This window comes from Galeopterus variegatus, unplaced genomic scaffold, assembly GCF_000696425.1.
Source record: "Galeopterus variegatus unplaced genomic scaffold, G_variegatus-3.0.2 Scaffold2855, whole genome shotgun sequence".
NCBI lineage: Eukaryota > Metazoa > Chordata > Mammalia > Dermoptera > Cynocephalidae > Galeopterus > Galeopterus variegatus.
Window position 1 is genome coordinate 344,267 of NW_007728966.1, and position 19,238 is coordinate 363,504.

Sequence of the window (19,238 nt, forward strand, 5' to 3'; positions counted from 1 at the left end):
GTGCCTCCTGTGGACCAGGTGGTAAGTTTGAAGAGGCTGCTCCCTCTTCCTGGGAAGAACCCCTGCCCCATCCGCCTGTCTCACAGGACCTAGCACAGGCTATGGGAAACCCAGCGTTCTGCAGCTGGAGTTGGGCAGCCTAGAGCAGGTGGTGGTAAGGAGGGTGGGCTCTGAGTCAAGCCACCTGGGTTCTGATCCTGGCTCCACCCCTCACCACCCCTATCACCTTGAGCAAGACACTACATGTCTGTGTCTCAGTTTCCTCCTCCGTAAAATGGGGATAGTGCTTATAGCAGCCTCAGAGCGTTGTAAGGATCTTGTGAAATTTTGCACGGAAAGCACTTGAGAAGAGTGGCTGGTACATAGCAAGTGCTCAGTAAATGTGGGCTCTTATTACCACTGTGATGCCCTCTAAAGATCCCCATTTTACAGGGGGAAACTGAGGTCTGGTGAGGGGAGGTGGTGTTCCCAAAGTCTCTCGGAGGGTCTGAAGGGAGCTGGGGCTGCAGCTCATTCCCTGGCACTTTCTTGGCCAGGATGTTTTGGCTCCAGCTGCCCCAGTGAGACCTGGACTCCACTTTAGGGCCGCAGGGCCTCCTTGGGCCCTGGGGAGAAGGAGCAGGGACGGGGGCAGGGGGGCTGGTTGTCTCTCCTGAACCACAGTCTTTCTCTGCTTCTTCCCCAGGATGGTGAGCGGCGGTACCGAGAGGCCAGTGCCAGGAAGAAAATTCGCCTAGACAGGCAAGTGGGGGCTGGCTGGTAGGAGGGAACATGGGTTCAGGGTTGTCCGTCACTCCACTGACCCCAGGACCCTCGCATTTTTTCAGGGCTGCCCATGTGATGGCTGCTGGGCCCTGGGCTGGGCCCTTTACATCCATGCAGCCTCTCATTTTGGTCATGTTTCACACTGGGGACACTGAGCACAGAGGGGTTAGGTGGCCTGCCCATGGGCACACAGAGTCAGCATTTGAACCTGGCCAGATCCGGCCACTTTTAAGTCCTTTGTTCCTTCCATTGATTCTGATGCCTGTTTAGCAGATGAAGAAAGAAAGGTTTGGAGAGGAGATGCAGTTGCTCAAGACGTAAACCCAGGTGTGTCTGACTGCTGTGAAAAGCACTTTACAAACTTTGTAGTGCTATAAACACAACAGGATTCACAAGTTGTTAATAAGAAAAATGTGCATTTATGGAACACTTGCTACGGGCCAAGCACTGTTCTCCTTGTGATGACCCTACGAGGCAGGTGTGACTGCTGATCCCATTTCACAGACGAGAACACTGAGGCATAAGGGGGAAGTCACTCGGCAAGGGTGTGGGGACTGAGTTTTAAACCCCGCACCCTTCCTGGCTTGTTCCCTGCCTCTGAGCTGGCCTTGGTGTACTGGGCTGAGGTGTGCTCTCAGCTGCTGCTTTCTGTGTGTCTGTCCGGTCTCCCTAGCCAGACAGGAGCCTCCCATCCTGCTGGGCTCAGCACATGGCCTGGCACACAGGAAGCCTGCAGTGAAGTCCATTGAAAGCGATGGACTTCCAAGGGACCACGTTGTTATCTTCCCTCTCTCCCTCCCTCCCAGGAAGTACATCGTGTCCCGTAAGCAGGCGGAGGTGCCCCTCTCTGTCCCCTGGGACCCTAGCAACCAGGTAAGGCTCTCTGCTCTGAGGGACAGTCCTCAGGCCCACCAGGGTCCCCTTGCCTCCACATGTTGGAGTGGGTTTGGAGGAAGGCCTGGAGGGAACAGGATACTAATTCAGCGCCTCACAATTGTTATAGTTTAGCAAACAGCTTGCCTGTGTCCCCTTGCTTGGCAGGAGGGAGCTGAGGTCCTGAAAGATAGAGTGGCTTGTCCAGGGTCACACGATGGGTCTAGCCACACCTGGATCTCCTTTCCTGAAGCCCAGGGCTCTTTGCACAGCACCCGTCCCCTCTGTGGCCCCAGCTCCTCTCCTGCACACCAGCATGGCCTGGGCACAGGGGCCCGAGGAAGGGGAAGGTAGCGTCTCTGTGTGCTCTTCCCAGGTGTACCTGAGCTACAACAATATATCGTCCCTGAAGATGCTTGTGGCCAAGGACAACTGGGTGCTGTCCTCGGAGATCAACCAGGTAGCTGGCACTACCCACCGGTCTTTCCTTTCCCCTCTGAGCAGCCAGAGGTGGCTGGTGGCAGGCAACCGGGTTGCTCTCCAACCATTTCTGTCAAAAGGGGCTTTCTTCAGAGGAATTGGGTGAGACCATGAAACTGACCCAGCTATAGAAACATACCAGCCCCCACAGGACCAGGGGCGGAAGACGCCCAAATCCTGTCTCCTGCCCCCGACCTCTCCACTCTGCTGCGCTCTGCCCAGCCACTGCCTCCTCCTCTCCGACCCTTCTGCAGCGAGTCACTGCCGGGAGAGGCACTGGACAAGCCCACGCTCTGCCACTCTGGCCTGGGCGCTCAGACAAGTCACTTCCCGTGTGACATGAGGGGGTCAGTCAGTCGGGTATCTGGCTCTGAGGATTCACTGCATCGTTGCCTCAGTCGCCGCTTCTTCAGGTGCTGTCCCTTTGTGCTGAGTTCTCTCAACAGCCCATTTTTGTGGTCATGTGATTGAGGCTCAGAGAGGTTGAGCCACTTGTTTACAGTCACACAGCAAGTCGGGCAGCCCTGAACTTCCAGCCCCAGCCTCCAGCACCCAGTTGATCCACCCCAGACCCCAGCACAGTCTGGGGAGGGGACGTGGGAATGAGGCTGCCCTCTGTCCTGTGCAGGTCCGCCTGTACACTCTGGAGGATGACAAGTTCCTCTCCTTCCACCTGGAGATGGTGGTGCACGTGGACGCGGCCCAGGCCTTCCTGCTGCTCTCGGACCTACGTCGGAGGCCCGAGTGGGACAAGCACTACCGGTGAGCAGCCTGGGTGTGGGCGGGCAGGGTCCTGTCCCAGGCCTGCTGGGAGGGTGTTTCCTCCTCCTGCTGAGCCAGTCCCATTGTGCTTTGCCCCTGCTGGCCTTTAGTAGGGGCAGGTGGTGAGTGGGAGTGGGGGTGGGCTGCAGTTATGTGGTAGGTGGGTGTTTTAGTCAGTTTTGTGTTGCTATAACAGAAACACCTGAGACTGGGTAATTTATAAGGAAAAGAGGTTTATTTGGCTTACGATTCTGGGACAGCTGCATCTGGCACGGGCCTCAGGCTGCTTCTACTCATGGTGGAAAGCGGCAGGCTGCCAGCGGGTACAAGCAGACCACACGGCGAGAGAGGAAGCAAGAGAGAGAGAGGAGGTGCCAGGGTCTTTTTAAGCAACGAGCTCTCGCGGGAACTAATAGAGCGAGAACTCACTCACTACCCCCCTCCCCCAGGGAGAGCATTAATCCATTCATGAGGGATCCGCCCCCATGACTCAATCAGTTTCCAACGCTGCCACATTGGAGATCAAATTTCCACATGAGTTTTGGAGGGGACAACACATCCAACTCCATCAGTGGGGGTCAAGGTCATGGGAATTTTGAGCCTCAGGAAAGGGACTGGACCTGGAACTTGAGTTGGAGGTCTGGGTTTTTGTTTTTGTTTGTTTTTTTAAAGATGACCAGTAAGGGGATCTTTCTTTTAAAAGATGACGGGAAAGGGTATCTTAACCCTTGACTTGGTGTTGTCAGCACCACACTCTCCCAAGTGAGCTAACCGGCCATCCCTATATAGGGATCCGAACCCGTGGCCTTGGTGTTGTCAGCACCACACTCTCCCAAGTGAGCTAACCGGCCATCCCTATATAGGGATCCGAACCCGTGGCCTTGGTGTTGTCAGCACCACACTCTCCCAAGCCATGGGCCAGCCCTGGAGGTCTGGGTTTAAGTCCTGTTTCTGTCCCAACTGGCTGGGTGACATTGGGCAAGTCTCTTCCTTTCTGGGTCTCAGTTTTCCTCCTCTTAAAATGGGTACTTGGTGGGTGGGTCATGGATTTGCACTCAGGGATAGGCCAGTGATTTTCAAACCATGTTCCGTGGAGTTCTCCATTCCCAAAGGGGGCTAAGGAACTGCTTGGGGTGGGGTTGAAGGCTGAGGGGTAGGTGGGACCCCATCCCAGATTCAGGCCAACTAATAGAATGGCCAATTTGCTGAATTTTCCAAGTTTGCCAATTCTTATGAATATGTACATGCATATGTTATTTTTGAATATAGCAAATGACTATGGATATAAATATGTCATTACTTTGAATACATTTGTTCTCCAAATTTACTGATTCTTCATATGAATATCTTCTTCTTGAATTTAATCAAGGAAGATAAACATGTTCTTAGGAAAATACCTAAAATTTCAGTGTCAAATATGGGAATGTTAAAGTTCAAACTGGTATTTTTCTGATTCTCTTTAAAAGCCATTTTCTATTACTGCCAGCACCCTGGCTTTGGGGGGGTTCTTTGATCATCTCTCCACTGGCTTACTACGAGAAGCCTATATTCCTGAGTAGTTCCAGGAGGATCTGTGTATTTGGAAATTCAGTGAGCTGGTCATTTGGTGAGTTGGTTTTGACAAACTGGCCTTTCCCTGCCTACCCCCATCGACCTTCACCCACTTGTAGTTGACACACGGGCTTCCTGCTTAATGTTTCTTTGCAAAAAGGACTGTGTTGCTTTAAAAAACCATGGTCTAGGTGCCCCCAGGCCTGCTGGCAGTGCCATTCTAGATGCCAGAGAGGTGGTGGATGGATAACCATGGTCTAGGTGCCCCCAGGCCTGCTGGCAGTGCCATTCTAGATGCCAGAGAGGTGGTTTGGTGGTGGATGTTGGGTGGGAGGAGGGGCTTGTGCATTTGGTAGGAAGGCTTCTTGGCGCAGGTGTCTGGTGTGGGCCTTGAAGGCCAGATCAAATCTTGATGGGATTTGTAGGGGTGGGAGTGGCCTCAGGGGAAGGAGCTCCTAGCCTGCTTCCCCCTACCCTGTCCACAGCTATATCCTGCTCCCAGGGCAGCATCTGTGCAGGGGGAAAGTAGCAGGGTCGTGGGTTGGGACGTGGTCATTTGTATCTCTGTGTGGATGTCCTTGTGTGTGGTTGATGTAAACCTATGTGTGTACCTGGGCACATGTGTGCTGTGTGCTTGGGCATCGGGACACAGCTCTGCCATCCAACAGCCCAAGCACATCCCAGCCTTGCTTTCTTGTTGGCTCTGGGCTGTGGGCAGGTTGTTCCCTGAGTCTCAGCGCCCCCATCTATACAATGGGGATACTGAGAGCACCAACCATATGGACATGATGTGGAGATTAAATGAGACAATACGTGTAAAGCACTTACAACTGCACCTGGCACATAGTGGGTGCTCACGAAATATTAAGTACAACTACTAAATTGTCACACACCTATGTGGGGCATGTGTACCTGCACAGATGTACAGACACATGGGTATCTGTGTGCACCAGTGTCTATCCATGTGTCCCTATGTGCACATATGCTGCCTACAAGTCTGTGTGTGTGTGTTAGTGTGTGTACATGTCTGTGTGTGCACATGTGCTCGTGTGTGAGTGCCTGTGTCTGTGTGTGCCTGCAGGTGTGCGTTTGCTTGCATGTCTGTGTGTGTGCACATTGTCTCCGTTTTGGCTGGACTCTCTGCCCTCCTGCTGGTCCCTGCTGAGCAGTACAGGGGATGAAGTGTCCCCAGAGGCTGCTCAGGGAGGCTGCTATGTGGGAGGGCCTGGGCCAGACCTGCTGTTCCCACGGGAAGCTGATGTGGCTCTCTCAGGCCCTGAGCTCCTGTGTTCCCACAGGAGTGTGGAGCTGGTGCAGCAGGTGGACGAGGATGATGCCATCTACCACGTCATCAGCCCTGTCCTTAGTGGTGATGCCAAGCCCCAGGACTTTGTGATCCTGGCCTCGCGGCGGAAGCCTTGTGACAGTGGGTGGGTGCCTGCCTGCTGGGGGGTGCAAAGGTGGAGAGGTGGGAGGCCTCACCTCTCTCCCAGGGAGGGACATCAGCCTAGTCAGAGCTCTGCTTCCCCTTGGCAGTGGGACCCTTGGCTGTGTGGTTTTACTGTGGGTATAATGGGAGACAAGGGCACACACTTCCCCTCCAGTCACTCATGCCCTAAAGCAGGGTCACCTCTGCCTGGCGTGGCTGAGGCTGCACACACCCTGCCCCTGACTATCCACCATAGAAGTCCTTCTCCAGAAAATCCACAGCAGTCACATTGGTTCCTAGGTGAATTCAGTGTGTCCACCCCACAGGTGCCTCCTCTCTCCAGCCTGGTGCTGAGCTGGGCTTCAGGGCTTTAAGAGTTTATGTTCTTTACACCCTCTGGTGAGGGTGTCAATGCCAGAGGGGGTGTGGAGCCTGGGATTAGGTAGACCTGGCCTTGGCTGGGCAGGACAGGCCTTCACCCCCTTCTGTGGCTGATCCCTGCCCCCGCTCCCACCCTTCCTCTGCTCCAGGGACCCCTATGCCATTGCACTGAGATCGGTCACGCTGCCCACACACTGCGAGACGCCAGAGTATAGGCGTGGGGAGACCCTTTGTTCGGGCTTCTGCCTCTGGCGTGAGGGGGACCAGCTGACTAAGGTGAGGCCTGGCGCCATCATCCCCCCTGCCCCCGGCTGTACCCCAGTGCAACACACCCATGAGTTCAGTGCTATTGGGCTAGGACAATTCCAGACCTGGGCCTGCCTCCACCAGGCTCCTTCTTCTGGCTTGGGGGAGCCTAAGAGTATCAGGGGCTGAAAATGAGCCTTCATTGAGACCTCATGTGTGCAGAGATAGTCAGAGACTGCTTCAGGGCCTTGGAAAACGCTCCGGATGCTGAGGGCAGAAGGGCCGGATTCTGATCCCGAGTTCTATCTGATTACTTACTTATAGACCCCTTCTTGTCTAGGAAGGCTTTATGTGCCTCTGAGGGCCCTTAAAACTGCAGGGTGGTTAATGTGAATTGAAAACGTGGGGAGGAACTGAGAGGAAGTGAGGGTGGAGTCCTGCAGTCCCCCTTCCTTGGCTCACACCTTCTGTTAGGGCCCTGCAACCCCCCCACCCCCATCCCAGGAACTCAGCCCGTGTTTGCCAACTGAAATCAATGACCTTCTCAGAATGATCCCTGGGCTTATGTCTAAGGTGCCTCTGTGTCCCCCAAGCACACCTTCATTTGAATGGGATTCAGAGCTGGGACCCAGTCACTGCCCTCCAGGTCTTTCCTGACTGCAGGGAAGATGAGAGTACAATGTGCAGTGATAGTGGGAAGGCAGGGTGTCAGCACCCTGAGGAAGGGTCAGGGGAAATCTGTGGGAGGAGGTCATGCCTGCTAATGGTGTAGTCTTGTACCCGGCTTCTAAGATCCCAGGGAGCTGCACTGTGTTTGCTGACCTCCCAAAGGCTAGCAAGGCTGACTTCCCACCTACCTCATGCACCCTGGGCTTCCCACTCCCCTGGTGCCCCTTCTCCCAACTCAGCTTCCCTGAGCCTGGCTTCCTGTCCTGCAGGTGTCTTACTACAACCAGGCTACCCCTGGCGTTCTCAACTACGTGACCACCAATGTGACCGGCCTCTCCTCTGAGTTCTACACCACCGTCAAGGCTTGTGAGCAGTTCCTCTTGGACAACCGGAATGATCTGGCCCCCAGCCTCCAGACCCTCTAGGTGCAGCAGTGACCACTTTAGGTCCACTCCCACTCCATCCTGCCCTAAGGACTTGCATACAATGTGTGGAGGAAGGTGGGCATTTATTTCATCCGGCCTCCCCATGGGAAGCCTTGACCCAGGGTCCGCCAGCCCAGCACCATTGGGCGATCAGTTTCTACCAACATCTGCCAGCAAGTCCTCACGGTACCCCTGGGGCAGCCTGTAGTAGACTCGGGTTCTGTCCACGGCCCTGGCTGCCAGCAATGCTGCCCGCACAGCTGTGTAGCTGCCCCTGGCAGGGCTGTGCCCCACTGTGACGGTGGCCCGGGGGGAGGCTGACAGCAGCCTGGCTACGGCTCCAGCTGTGCTCTGGCCCAGCATCCCGGCCTGCAGCTGGAAGGACACAGGTTGCCAGAGCCCCTGGCACAGTTCCAGCATATCTGTGAGCAGCTGCTCCCTGTAGCCACTGCCCAGCACTTCCTCAGGCCAGCCTGGTGCCACAGTCACATGGGGGAAAACCTCAGCCACAGCTGTAAGCAACTCTCTGCCAGCCACATGGCCAGGGACCACAAAACTCCCATGGGAGACTGTGGCCCCAACCCACACGGGCCGAGGCAGAAGGTCAAGGATGGAGAGGTACTCCAGCATAGCCAAGGATGGCCGGAGAGCTGTGGGCTCTTCTATGTGCAAATGGATGCCCCAGTGTCCAGGGCGCGTGGCCAGCTGCAACAGGCATGACTCCAGTGTCAGGACAGGGCCACCTGGGGCACTCACAATGGGCACAGGGCCCCTGGTTGCAGTTTCCTGGAGGCTAATGTTCAGCAGGATCATGCCTTCTCTGTCTGGAAGAGGCAACAGCATCAGGGTCAGATTATCATGGGGCGCCAGAGTCCCTTGTTAAAGAGGCAGTGAGGGCTTATGGGGACACCAAGGAGGAGGGGCTGGTGTCTCACCTGTCAACCCTGTTCTGTGCTCCAGGTGGAAGGGCTGCTTTCTAAAGGTGCCTGGTGCTCGACAGGCTGACACGATAAACTGCTAGCCCAGCTCTTGGCCTTTATCTGCGACTCAGCCCTGGGGCTTGTGCCCACCTCTCCCACAACGTGATATGGCTGAGGACTCAAGGGTGCTGGTCTGAAGGTGGGGAGCCCTGTGCTCCTGACACCACTGTACTCCCTCTCCCCCTGCCCCACTTGTATCCAGCATGCGGCTTAAATTCACCCATGTTGCCATGGTAACAGACCCTCACCCCAAGCATAGGACACCCTTGCAGTTTAGCTAGGAGCACCAGGGTTGTAGGCAGACCTTACCTGGGAGGGTAACTGCTACTGTCCTTCCATTGCCCTGGACGCCAGGAACCAGCCACTCCACGTCCAGACCATCACCCCCAGGCAGTTGGAGAAGAGGGATCAGGCTGCCTCCAGTGTAGAACATCCGCTTCCGTGTGGCATTCACTGTGGGGCCCCAAATTGCTGAGATGAAGTGGATGCCACTCAGAGTGCCTTCTGTGTGCCACAGCTCTACATGTACTCTAAGCCTTGCAGCAACCTGCCAGGGTAGCTGTAATTTCCCCATTTTGTGTACTACAAGAAGTGACTTGCCACAACCAGTAACAGTTGCTGGGATCAAAACCTAATGGAACCTGATCTGTCTGACCACAAAATTGGTATCCTTCCCCTCACTTAGGTGGCTCCCAGGGCAGAAATGTGGTCCTCTTTAATAGGTCCCCCTTGAGATGGCTTAACTGCAGGTTCTCCTAGGTTCAGGGTCAAGGCACAAGGGGTTTGGACAGTAGCGTCTGGGTCATTGGTTAATGGCTACAATGGAAGGGCTGCTCTCTGAAACGTTAGAGTAAGTTGAAGAGGAACTAGGCCACAAGTATATGGGGATTGGTATTTGCTGAGTTCTGATCTGAGCTGTGCCATGTGCAAGCTGGATGACTTTTATATAAATTCCTTAACTGTTCTGAGCCTCAGTTTCCCTATCTATAAAACGGAATCCCTGCTTCATGGTTATGTGAAGTGTAGAATAGCATACCATGTTCTGGCACACAACAGGTGCTCAAAATGATTCCTCCTTTCTGTCCACACAGGATATCCCCCTTCCAATAGCCCTTCCCCCCAGCTCCACTCCAGTGCTCCTCTGTGCAGAATCCAGCCCCCACCACCCTCCCCAGGCTCTCTCCTTACAGGCCAGCTGCTTGAACTGCGACAGGACAGGCTCAAAGAGGTCATAGTAGACTTGGTGGACAGCGCAGTTGTCCCGGACATAGAGGAGATCGTCCACCGACACAGGGTCTGAGGTGCCCTGCCACAGCGTCAGACTGTACCTGGGGCCCAGAGAGCCAGCTCAGCACCTGCCTGTGCCCAGAGGTGGAGCATCTACCCTCCAGCCTCCCACCACCCACTTCTTCCTGAGCACTACCCCTTCCCAGGGGCAGAAGCAGCCAGAGGGAGTTCAGGAACAATGGCTGAAAGCAGAGGCCCAGAAGGAGGGAGGGCGTGGCCTCCCTGCCTCCTCACTTGCAGTGTCTGTTTCTGAGTCCAGTCTTAGGAAAGGAACCAGGGTAAAAGGGGACGGGCACAGCAGGGAGGTCAGACATGAAAAGGGGAAGGGGGCAGCCTCAGGACCCCCGTGGGGAGCCACTGAGGAAGGTAGGGCTGGGCAGCTGGGAGCTGACTGTGGGCTGGGGGGCCTCTCCGTCCCTATAGGGCTATTCTGGGGCAGGGATTGCAGGTGCAATCTGGGCAGCCCCAGAGGCACAGCTGGCTCCTATGGGAGCAAGCTGCAGGGAAACAAACATGTCTCAGTTTAAACACCTTTCAACGGGCAGAGTCACCCACCAATGGAAGAGCTCTCTCAGGAGGGAGCAGCCCATCACCAGAGACATCCAAGCAGAAAGCAGGGGCACTGTAGAAGGTGTGAGCACAGTAGGGGTTGGACCAGATAAACTTTAGGACCCTTGTAGACATGAGCATCTGGGATCTTCCTGGGGGCATCACCGTCTGGGAATGGGTTTGGAATGAGCAGGCTCTGTGAAAGAAGCCTGGGAGTTTTTACCTCTCAGACTGGCCCAGCAGCCAGCTCAAGTGGGGCCAGGCAGCTCGCACCATGACAGCCCGCACGGGGAAGGTGACCCTCTGAGGCAGCGATCCCACCAGCCCCTGCATCTCCTCTACCATGGCTTGGGTGTATGTGCCATTTGGGAACAGGGGCACGTAGACAGTGGTCCAGCCCAGAGACAGGGTGGCCGCAGGATACTTCTCCTGGACCAGGGCCAGGAACCTGCAGAGAATCAGAGACAGTGATCTTTCAGAGCTGCGCTCGTCCCCTCCTCTCCTCTGGGGTTCTCATCACAGGCTAGGAAGTGGCGGGGCCTATTGAATCTGTAATATAAGGGCAGAAGCAGTGTCCAAAAGAGAAGTGGCTGTTCAAGGTCCCCCAAACAGGGTATGAACTTTGAAGTCAGGGAGGTTCAGGTCCTGACTCTGACCTTGAGCAGGCCACTCAACTTCTTTGATTCTCAGAGACCACATCCTTTCCAGCTGGGGCAGGGCTTCTTAAACATTCTGGTATGGACAGAGGTGACTGACTCAGAGCCCAGGTTTGGGGATCTGGCCTCTGCCAGCTGCTCCAAAGTTTCTGAAGTTTCAGCTTTTCTTTTTAATTTTTTTTTTTTTTTTTTAAAGATGACCGGTAAGGGGATCTTAACCCTTGACTTGGTGTTGTCAGCACCACGCTCACCCAGTGAGCGAACCGGCCATCCCTATATGGGATCTGAACCCGTGGCCCTGGTGCTATCAGCACCGCACTCTCCCAAGTGAGCCACAGGCCGGCCCTCTTTTTAAATTTTATTTGAATTTTGCCCTGATGCAAAATTTAATAGGCAAATAGTGTTGCTCCTCACCCCCCAAAAAAAACTATGGTGTAAAATCAACACTCCAAGACGACAGTCCATATTTACTTTGGGCCATTGGCTACATTTTCTAAACTGCTGCTTTCCAAATGCACCTCAGTTTGAGAAGCACAATAAATGTTGCATGGATGGATTGTTGGCTGGTTGGATGGACAGATGGAGGGAGGGAGAGAGGGACGGGAGAGAGCATGGAGCTTAGAATCAGAAAGGCCTAGGTTAGAGTCTTTGCTCTGCCACTTTCTAAAAGTGCATTTAACTTCTAAAAGGTAGTTCCTGTATTAATAAAATAAAAATAATAGTACCTACCTCATTCTCATTATAAGAGTTAAATGATATTCTGCAAGTAAATGCTTAAAACAGTGCCTGGGACACATAATAAACTTTCAACAAATTGAGTCTCAATTATTGTCAGCTTTCTTGTTGGCAAAATGGGGGGAATAAAATGCTCCTAACCTGGCAGTGCTATGTAAGGATCAAATCAGATATAATCTCTCTTTATGTGGCCTTTCCCTGTAAACTATAGGGCATGGTGTGGCTAGTGTATATGAAGGCTGTTAGTGGCACTACTGGAATTTCAGGAGGGTGGGGGAGGAAGTCAATGTCTTAGACTTTTCTAGCAGGCCAAGTCCTGTGCTGGTCACTGGGGATAGAGATGACTGGCCATGTCTGCCCTCCAGGAGTCCACGATGTAGTAGGGGTGACACACGTGTAAGCTGACAGTGACAGCACAACAAAATTGGCTGTTAGAAGGAAGTATAGGGGCTGAATAGTCTGGGGGAAGCCCCTCAGCAGTCTGGCATGTCAGGGAAGTTTCTGGAGGTGATAATCACTGGGTAGAGGTTTATTAGAAAAGGGAGAAAAGGCATTTGAGGCAGAGGGAACAGCATGTATGAAGACTCAGAGGTGAGACTACCTGGTGTTACTGGAAGCAAACGCAAAGGTCCCCTGAGGTCCCCTTCCTGTGCTAGATGTTGAGGACTGGACACAGCAGGACAGAGAGGTGAACACTCACTGTGTGGCATTAACCTCAACTGTGAGGGGCACGTTGGGGCCCCTTAGGATATCAGCATTAATCCACATGGGCCTCTGGACTCTGCCGGCCTCTGTCAGCTGCTGCAGGAGGTCCAGGGAGGGACCCACAGCCTTCAGGCTCTTGAAGTCCAGCTTGATGCCTGTGGGGAAGGGGACAAGGACTTGGGGAACTAGTGCAGGAACCAGGAAGACGTGACTGCCTGGGCAGAGAGAGAGGTGTGTGTGTGTGTGTGTGTGTGTGTGTGTGTGTGTATGTGTGATGGAGGGGAGGGCGGGCGGGGGGAAGACAGTCATCAGATCTCAGCTGTGTGTGAGGAAGGCAGGGCTGGCACAGAGATGACAGGCTCACCTCCAGAAGAGTGAGTTCCCATCTCCCACAGGGACGAAGCAGAGGCCAGCCAAAGGCTTGGGACCTGGGGCTGGTGCAGTGGGGAATCAAGCACCTGATGAAAAGGGCCTGTGATTCCTGGCAGGGCAGGCTCAGAGGGTCCTAGGCCACCAGAGCCTATAGGGTAGAGGAAGGCAATCTAGGTGGAGGAAGGGCTCAGCATGAACGAGCCGATCCTCTTGAGGGTGGTGAGGAAATGGGATGAAGAGATGGCAGGAGATGAGGCTGAGAAGTTGTAGATGGATGTTGACAGCCAGGCCAAGGAGATCACACTTTGTCCAGAGGACAATGGGGAGCCATGGAGGGTTAAAGCAGTGGAGTGGCATGACAAATTTGGCCTTTTGGAAAGATCACTTGGGTGTGTGTGTGTGGTAGTGGAGTCAAGGAAGACTCGAGGGGCTGAGTGTGGGGCAGGAAGCCAGTGAGGAAGGGGGTCCAGGAGAGAGATGATATGCTGGGACTGGACTGGGGGGAAGGGGAGGAATAAGGGCTAGAACTGGCAGATGCAGCCACTGAGTAGATGTGGAGGACAAGAGAGAGGGAGGCATTAGGGTGATACCCAGATTCTGACTGTGACTGGCAAAGGGACATGGTGGAGAAGGGTGGAGGTTGACTTTGAGCATGTTGTATCCAGTTCTGTGGATCCAGGAGCGAACACCTGAACATGCTGGCACTTTGCAGTTTGCTCTGTACACCTGTCTCACCTGTATTTACAGGAGACAACACCTGGACATGCACTCGGAATCCTCTGTCTCACCTGTGTGACCAGGAGAGACCGACCTGGATATACACGTTCACACCGCCTTATCTCACTGTCTTTACTTTGCCTGGGTGTCTGGAACGCTGGGATGGGAAAGCCAAGTCAATGAGCAACTCATGGCAGGGACTGGACTTGCCTTCCAGTGAGGGATCCCTGCACCTGCTCCTGAGACCAGAGGGCTGGGGAGCCAGGGAGGGGGCTGAGAGGGGCATCAGGGACTGGACTTGCCTTCCAGTGAGGGATCCCTGCACCTGCTCCTGAGACCAGAGGGCTGAGAGGGGCACTTACCCTTCTGGGAGGAGGCTAGCACGGCCTCCAGCCACTGCTGCAGTGTGTTGTCACTGTAGATGGCCGGGGGGTGGGCCATGATGGGGACCCCTGTCTCATTGGCTGTGTCGAGCCCTTCTACAGTGACATCAGCCTCCAGGACCATGGCATTGCCTGTGGAAGAGACAGAACTCAATTTTACTTAAAAAATTTTCTCATCACAAAAGTACAGAAAAGCAGCAAAAAGAGGAAAACATTCACCCACACTTCCATCATAGTTCACATTTTGATTCATCTTCTCCCATTTTTTCCTATGTATAATTTTTACAGTTACTCAACTACATTTATAATTTTTTATGTTTTTCTTTCAACATTATGACACATTTTCACCATCTTTTAAACGTATCATTAAAACAGAAAAGTGCCCTCAAACGCCCTGGTCGAGGATGCTCACTGCATTGTACATGACCATCCCCCTATTCCTGAGACACTTTGGTAGTTTCTAGTGTTTTGCTACTAATAAATAATGGTGCATATTTTATTCTGTTTTTCTGATTATTTCTGTCCTCTCCTTGTGGAATTTGAGTCAGGGCAACACAGGATCGTTTTAAAGCCCATGCTGACATATTACTTTCCAGAAAAGTTGCTCTGACTCATATTCCCACCTGGAGAACCTAAGATTTCCCGTCTCACTGCATCCTTACCAGCACTGAGCATTATTGTTATCTTTTAACCTCATGTAGTTAACTCAGTCTGGCAGACACCATCTGTTCCTTCCCTCCAGTTCAGCCTAGTAGGGAGCAAAATCTGGAAGACCTTGCATGGGACACTGGAATTTGGGGACTGTAGTGGAGGGAGGGAGGGGTCATTTTCTGCCCATTTGCACCACAGACGGTCGGCATGAGAAGGGGCCTTTTCTCCTGGTTTACTCATAGCCTCCTGGCCATTCCTCTCACATCTACCACTGCTCCCTTGCAAGTCTATTCTCTCTATAGACACTAGAGTGAGGGTTCTAAACAGCTATCTCACCATGTTACTTCTTATTAAAGAAAAAACACCAGAAAACCCACCCATTGCCCTGAGAATCAAATCCAGACTCCTTACCACACACAGTCTTTGCAGTCTGCACGTGCAGGCCCTGCCAAGTTTTCCAATCTCATCTCGTGTCCCTCCCTCCCTCATTCTTTTTCTTTCTTTCTTTCTTTATTTTTAGATTTTATTTTATTTTGTCAATATACAATGTGGTTGATTATTGTGGCCCATTACGGAAACCTCCGTCCCTCCCCCCCCATTCTTTAGGTTCCAGCCACTCCTGTTTCTTTGACTTTAATATGCACATAGATCACCCGGGAACTTTTAAACTGCAGGTTCTCATCAGTAGATCTGGGATGGAGCCCGAGATGCTGCATTTCTAACAGGCTCCCCAGGGATGCCGATGCAGCTGGTCTAGGGACCATACTTTGAGTAGCAAGGCTCTAATTTGTCTCGTCCTCCCCATTGCTGGCTGTTCCCTTGTGACACTCTTCCCTCACTAGCGTCACTAGGCCATGTCCTCCTTGTCCTTTAGTATTGCCTTAAAATATCACTTCCTCAAGGAAGCACCCCAAACCCAGCCTAAGTTAGGTCACCCTGCTTCTTGTTGTCAGAGAAATCCACACTTCTTCTTTCAGTGCTAGGACCCAGGTCATGTAATTGCCTGCTCAGCATCAGCCCTCCGGAGTATAAGCTCCAGGAGATCAGGGTTTGGGTCTGAATCACTTGACTGCCCGGTGCCTATATGGCACCAGGCCTAACAGAGGTGCTTCAAAATGGTTGTTGATTGATAAACAGAGGTGAAAGAGCTCACCTTACATCCCGGAGAACCTTAGCAGATTTCTCTAAAATCTAGGTGCATGGATTTCCAGGAGGGGAAGGTACTGAGCTTTTGCATCATCCCGTTCCATCCTCATGTTATAATCTGCTGCCCCAGGGCTGATCTTGGATAATCCTAGGGCAGCAGGTCCTCTTTGCCTTACTTCTGGCCTTTCTCCCCCAGGTAAGAGTCTTCCCTCTCTGTCCTGGCTCCCTCATCAGGGGAGAAGGCTCTCTGTCCTCCTTTTTACTAACGTCCAGCGATCACCCATGCAATCAGAGATCCCTCAAGCAGCAGCAAACTGGCCCCACCCCACCTGCGATGGCCTTGCCCCTGCTGACCACCAAGCCTGCCTCCTCTGAGAAGTCCTTCCAGCCACCCATTCATTCATTTGGCAAACTTTTCCCAGACACTTACTCCCAGACCCTCAGGCATGGTGACCTTGTAGACATAAGAGCTGGAGGCCTGGCACCCAGGACTTGTTCTGCTGCAGACCTACTGTGTGGCCTTGGACAAGATCCTCTCCCACTCTGGACCCCAGTTTCTTCATCTGAAATGGAGGGAGTTTTCTTGAGCAGTGTCAACAAGGGTGGTCCTGAGGCCAGCAGCATCAGCATTGCCTGAGAACTTACCAGAAATGCAAATGCTTGGGCCCCACCCTGGATCCACTGAATCAGAGACGCTGGGATGGGACAGCACCCATGTCTTCTGAAGCATGCTCAAGGACCATTCCCTTCATCTTCTATGCCCACTGCTTTAGCGTTTACCTGCACTTTCCTGACCATTACCTATCGAGCTTCCCAATAGTCCCAAAGGAGAGGGTGTTTCCCTGCTGTCCTGGGTGTTGAGCACAATGTGCTGGCTCAGAGCATGGATTCTAGAACCGACTGCCCCGGGCTCCTATGTTGGCATAACCACTTTCAGACAGTGTAACCTTGGGTAAGCCGCCTAACTTCTCTGAGCTATTGTTTTTATTCTGTAAATGGTACCCATGAAACAGGTTGCATGGTAGTCCCAGGAGAATCCGTGGGTAAATGTGTGTGTATGTCCCACACAGTGAGCTGTCACTGACTCGTTGCTATAATCTTGAACCTGAGACTCAAGAGGAGTTACACAATCTACTCAGGTGTTCCTGTTTGTTTTTAGCAGCATTGGGCCTCCCACTCAGATCTGGCTTCCTTAGGCTTGGAGGGCAAAGGCCTCCTTAGGACAGGGCACCTGACAAGTGCAGGGAGGGGAGCTGCAAGGCAGGGCAGTACGGTGATAGCTCTAGAATCAGATGTCTGGTTCAAACTCTAGGCTGATCAGCTGTGCCACCTTGAGCCAGTCACTTCACCCCTCTGGGCACTCATTTCCTTACTTGGAGGATGACAGAACTTGTATGTAGCTTCACGATGCTACCGTGACCACAGTGTCTTATCCTTGCCTCTGCTCTCCCTCCCTTTCTTCAATCCCCTGCCTGACCTGCTCTAGTCTTAGCAGCTGGACTTACTGCTCAGAGCCTCTTGCATCTCTTCCTGGCTGTTGGCTGCATGGTACCAGGTGACAAGCAGGCCATCCCGGTGGCTGATCTGGCCCAGGCTCAGCAGATAGTCCAGCATGTCCGCGTCAGGGTGGCAGGACCCGTTCTGCTCACAGCCTGGAATGAATGCCGAGGGAGCTGTTAGCATCAACCTCGCCCCAGCCCGAGACTCCTGCCCTGGGCTCCCAAGTGTGCCCAGCACGCGACCTAGCAGAGAGACAGTGAGCCCCAGTCATTGATGCTGCAAGAAAGGGAAATACACGGGCTCCTAGGGCAGTCAGGAAAAGGGGTGTTCACAGAGAAGGGAACATATAAGGGGGGCCTTGAAGGACGGATGTAAATTGACAGAAGGCGGGGAATAGATTATTCTAGACAGAGGCAACAGCACAAGAAAAGGCTTGGCCACAGGAAAGAGTGTGGCTGCCTAAAGGAATGGCCATTGGCCTGGTGCAGATGGAATACTACAGAGAAGTGGAATAGGGCAAGAATGGAAAGGAGAGCTGGGATCAGATGGTAAGTGGCCTTGACCGCCAGCAAAGGAGTTGGGCATATACAGTGAGTGGCGTGTGTGTAGGAAGATCTCACTGGCTGCAGAGCGAGCATGGACAGGTGGCCGAGGAACTATGTGGGAGGGGAAGGCCACCACAGGGCCCCAGGAGGAGAGCCCAGGCCTCAGAGGGCATGGCCAGCAGGATGGAGGGCAGAGGGTGGGAAGGCAGCACCCTCAAGGCTCAGGACCTAAGAGCACAGGCAGGAGGCAGAGGGAGAGGTGGAGGCCGCTCCCAGCGGCAGAGGGTGTAGGCAAGAGCAGGTGTGGGCTGCAGCTGGTGAGTTCTCAGTCTGCTGAGTTGGAGGTGTCCATGCGTCTGTCCTGGGCTGAAGGCTGAGATCTGGTGGTCTTCAGGTAACTGATGAAGGCCAGGGAAGTTAAAGGGACCCTCTGCTGGGGATGGTGGGGTTGGGGCATGGAAGAGGCAAATAGAGATGTGGACGGGCAGTGAGTCTTCATGGGGGTGGTGGACAGGAGAAGAGCCCATTAGAGCTGTCCATGGAGGACAGAGCTCCGGCAAGGAGAAGGAATGGGCCATAGGGAGGCCAATCAAGACTGCACGGGAGGGAGGTGCCTACCTGGCTGGGAGTAGTGCTGCAAGGTGAAGATCGGGACCAACACAATGAGGAACGCCAGAGCCAAACTGGTGATGCCAGCAAGTAACCTTGCAGTAGGGCTGTGCAAGCACTTCTTCCTAAAGGCCATGATGACTCTCTGGGAAATGCCTCCCAACTCCTCACAGCCCAGAGGAGGTTCCCTGAAGCTCCCTGCAGAGGGATTGGGTGGGGGGCAGGAGACTCCGGCAGCACCGAATTCCCTCCCAGACCTGGCAGCTCCCAGCCCCAGAATGTCCCAGTGTGGAGACAGCTCCCGAAGCTCCTCCTCCCTCCCCACCCTGCTCCTTCCCCTCACCCTCCCACATCTTAACAGGTCAAGCAGAAAATCCTGCCGCCTTCAAAATGAACTTTGAGCACAGTAAGAGGCAGCAGAGGATGTTGGACTGAGCCCCCACCCACCGCCTGTCCGCCCCTCTCTGGTTTTCATTTCCCCCTGTGTAAAAGGAAGCAGCTAGGCTGGGTGACCTCTAACTTCCTTCTCTCTTCTCACTCTAGGGGGTTTTCCGCCCTGCTCCAGGGCATCCCGCAGATCAGGCCAGGGTTAGTGACAAGAACAGATTAGATCCGCTTGAGGGACGTGCGTTTTCCTTCCATCCCAGATTGTGGCTGATAGATTATCTACCCAGCATTGAAACAGATAGTCCTGGGTTATACTGCAGGCCACTCCTGGGCCAGCGAGTCCTCGGGAAAGGAGGAGAGTCACCACCTCACACAGAGCGAGGTCTAGGGGCCCCTGTGTGGGAAGCAAATTAGAAGTTGTCCCTATTCCAGGGA

The 19,238-nt window shown here is 53.6% G+C and overlaps 2 protein-coding genes across 2 annotated transcripts in view; one reads left to right on the forward strand and one right to left on the reverse strand.

The window, feature by feature from the left end:
• Nucleotides 1-8,949, forward strand: part of ACOT11 (acyl-CoA thioesterase 11) — a 54,837-nt gene extending 45,888 nt beyond the window's left edge. Inside the window, exons 10-16 of the mRNA XM_008583223.1 lie at nt 686-741; nt 1,572-1,638; nt 2,015-2,098; nt 2,747-2,880; nt 5,730-5,861; nt 6,391-6,517; nt 7,426-8,949. Coding sequence (XP_008581445.1) covers nt 686-741; nt 1,572-1,638; nt 2,015-2,098; nt 2,747-2,880; nt 5,730-5,861; nt 6,391-6,517; nt 7,426-7,581 — 756 coding nt within the window. The 3' untranslated portion in view covers nt 7,582-8,949. The remainder of the gene's footprint in view (nt 1-685; nt 742-1,571; nt 1,639-2,014; nt 2,099-2,746; nt 2,881-5,729; nt 5,862-6,390; nt 6,518-7,425) is intronic.
• FAM151A (family with sequence similarity 151, member A) lies at nt 7,732-18,552 on the reverse strand. The gene is made up of 8 exons (XM_008583227.1): nt 18,426-18,552; nt 17,268-17,414; nt 13,945-14,097; nt 12,489-12,648; nt 10,621-10,845; nt 9,750-9,889; nt 8,871-9,014; nt 7,732-8,405 (listed from the first exon to the last, which is right to left on the reverse strand). Exons 1-8 carry the CDS (start codon nt 18,550-18,552, stop codon nt 7,732-7,734), a joined length of 1,770 nt encoding a protein of 589 aa, XP_008581449.1.
• Between the last annotated feature and the right edge of the window lie 686 nt (nt 18,553-19,238).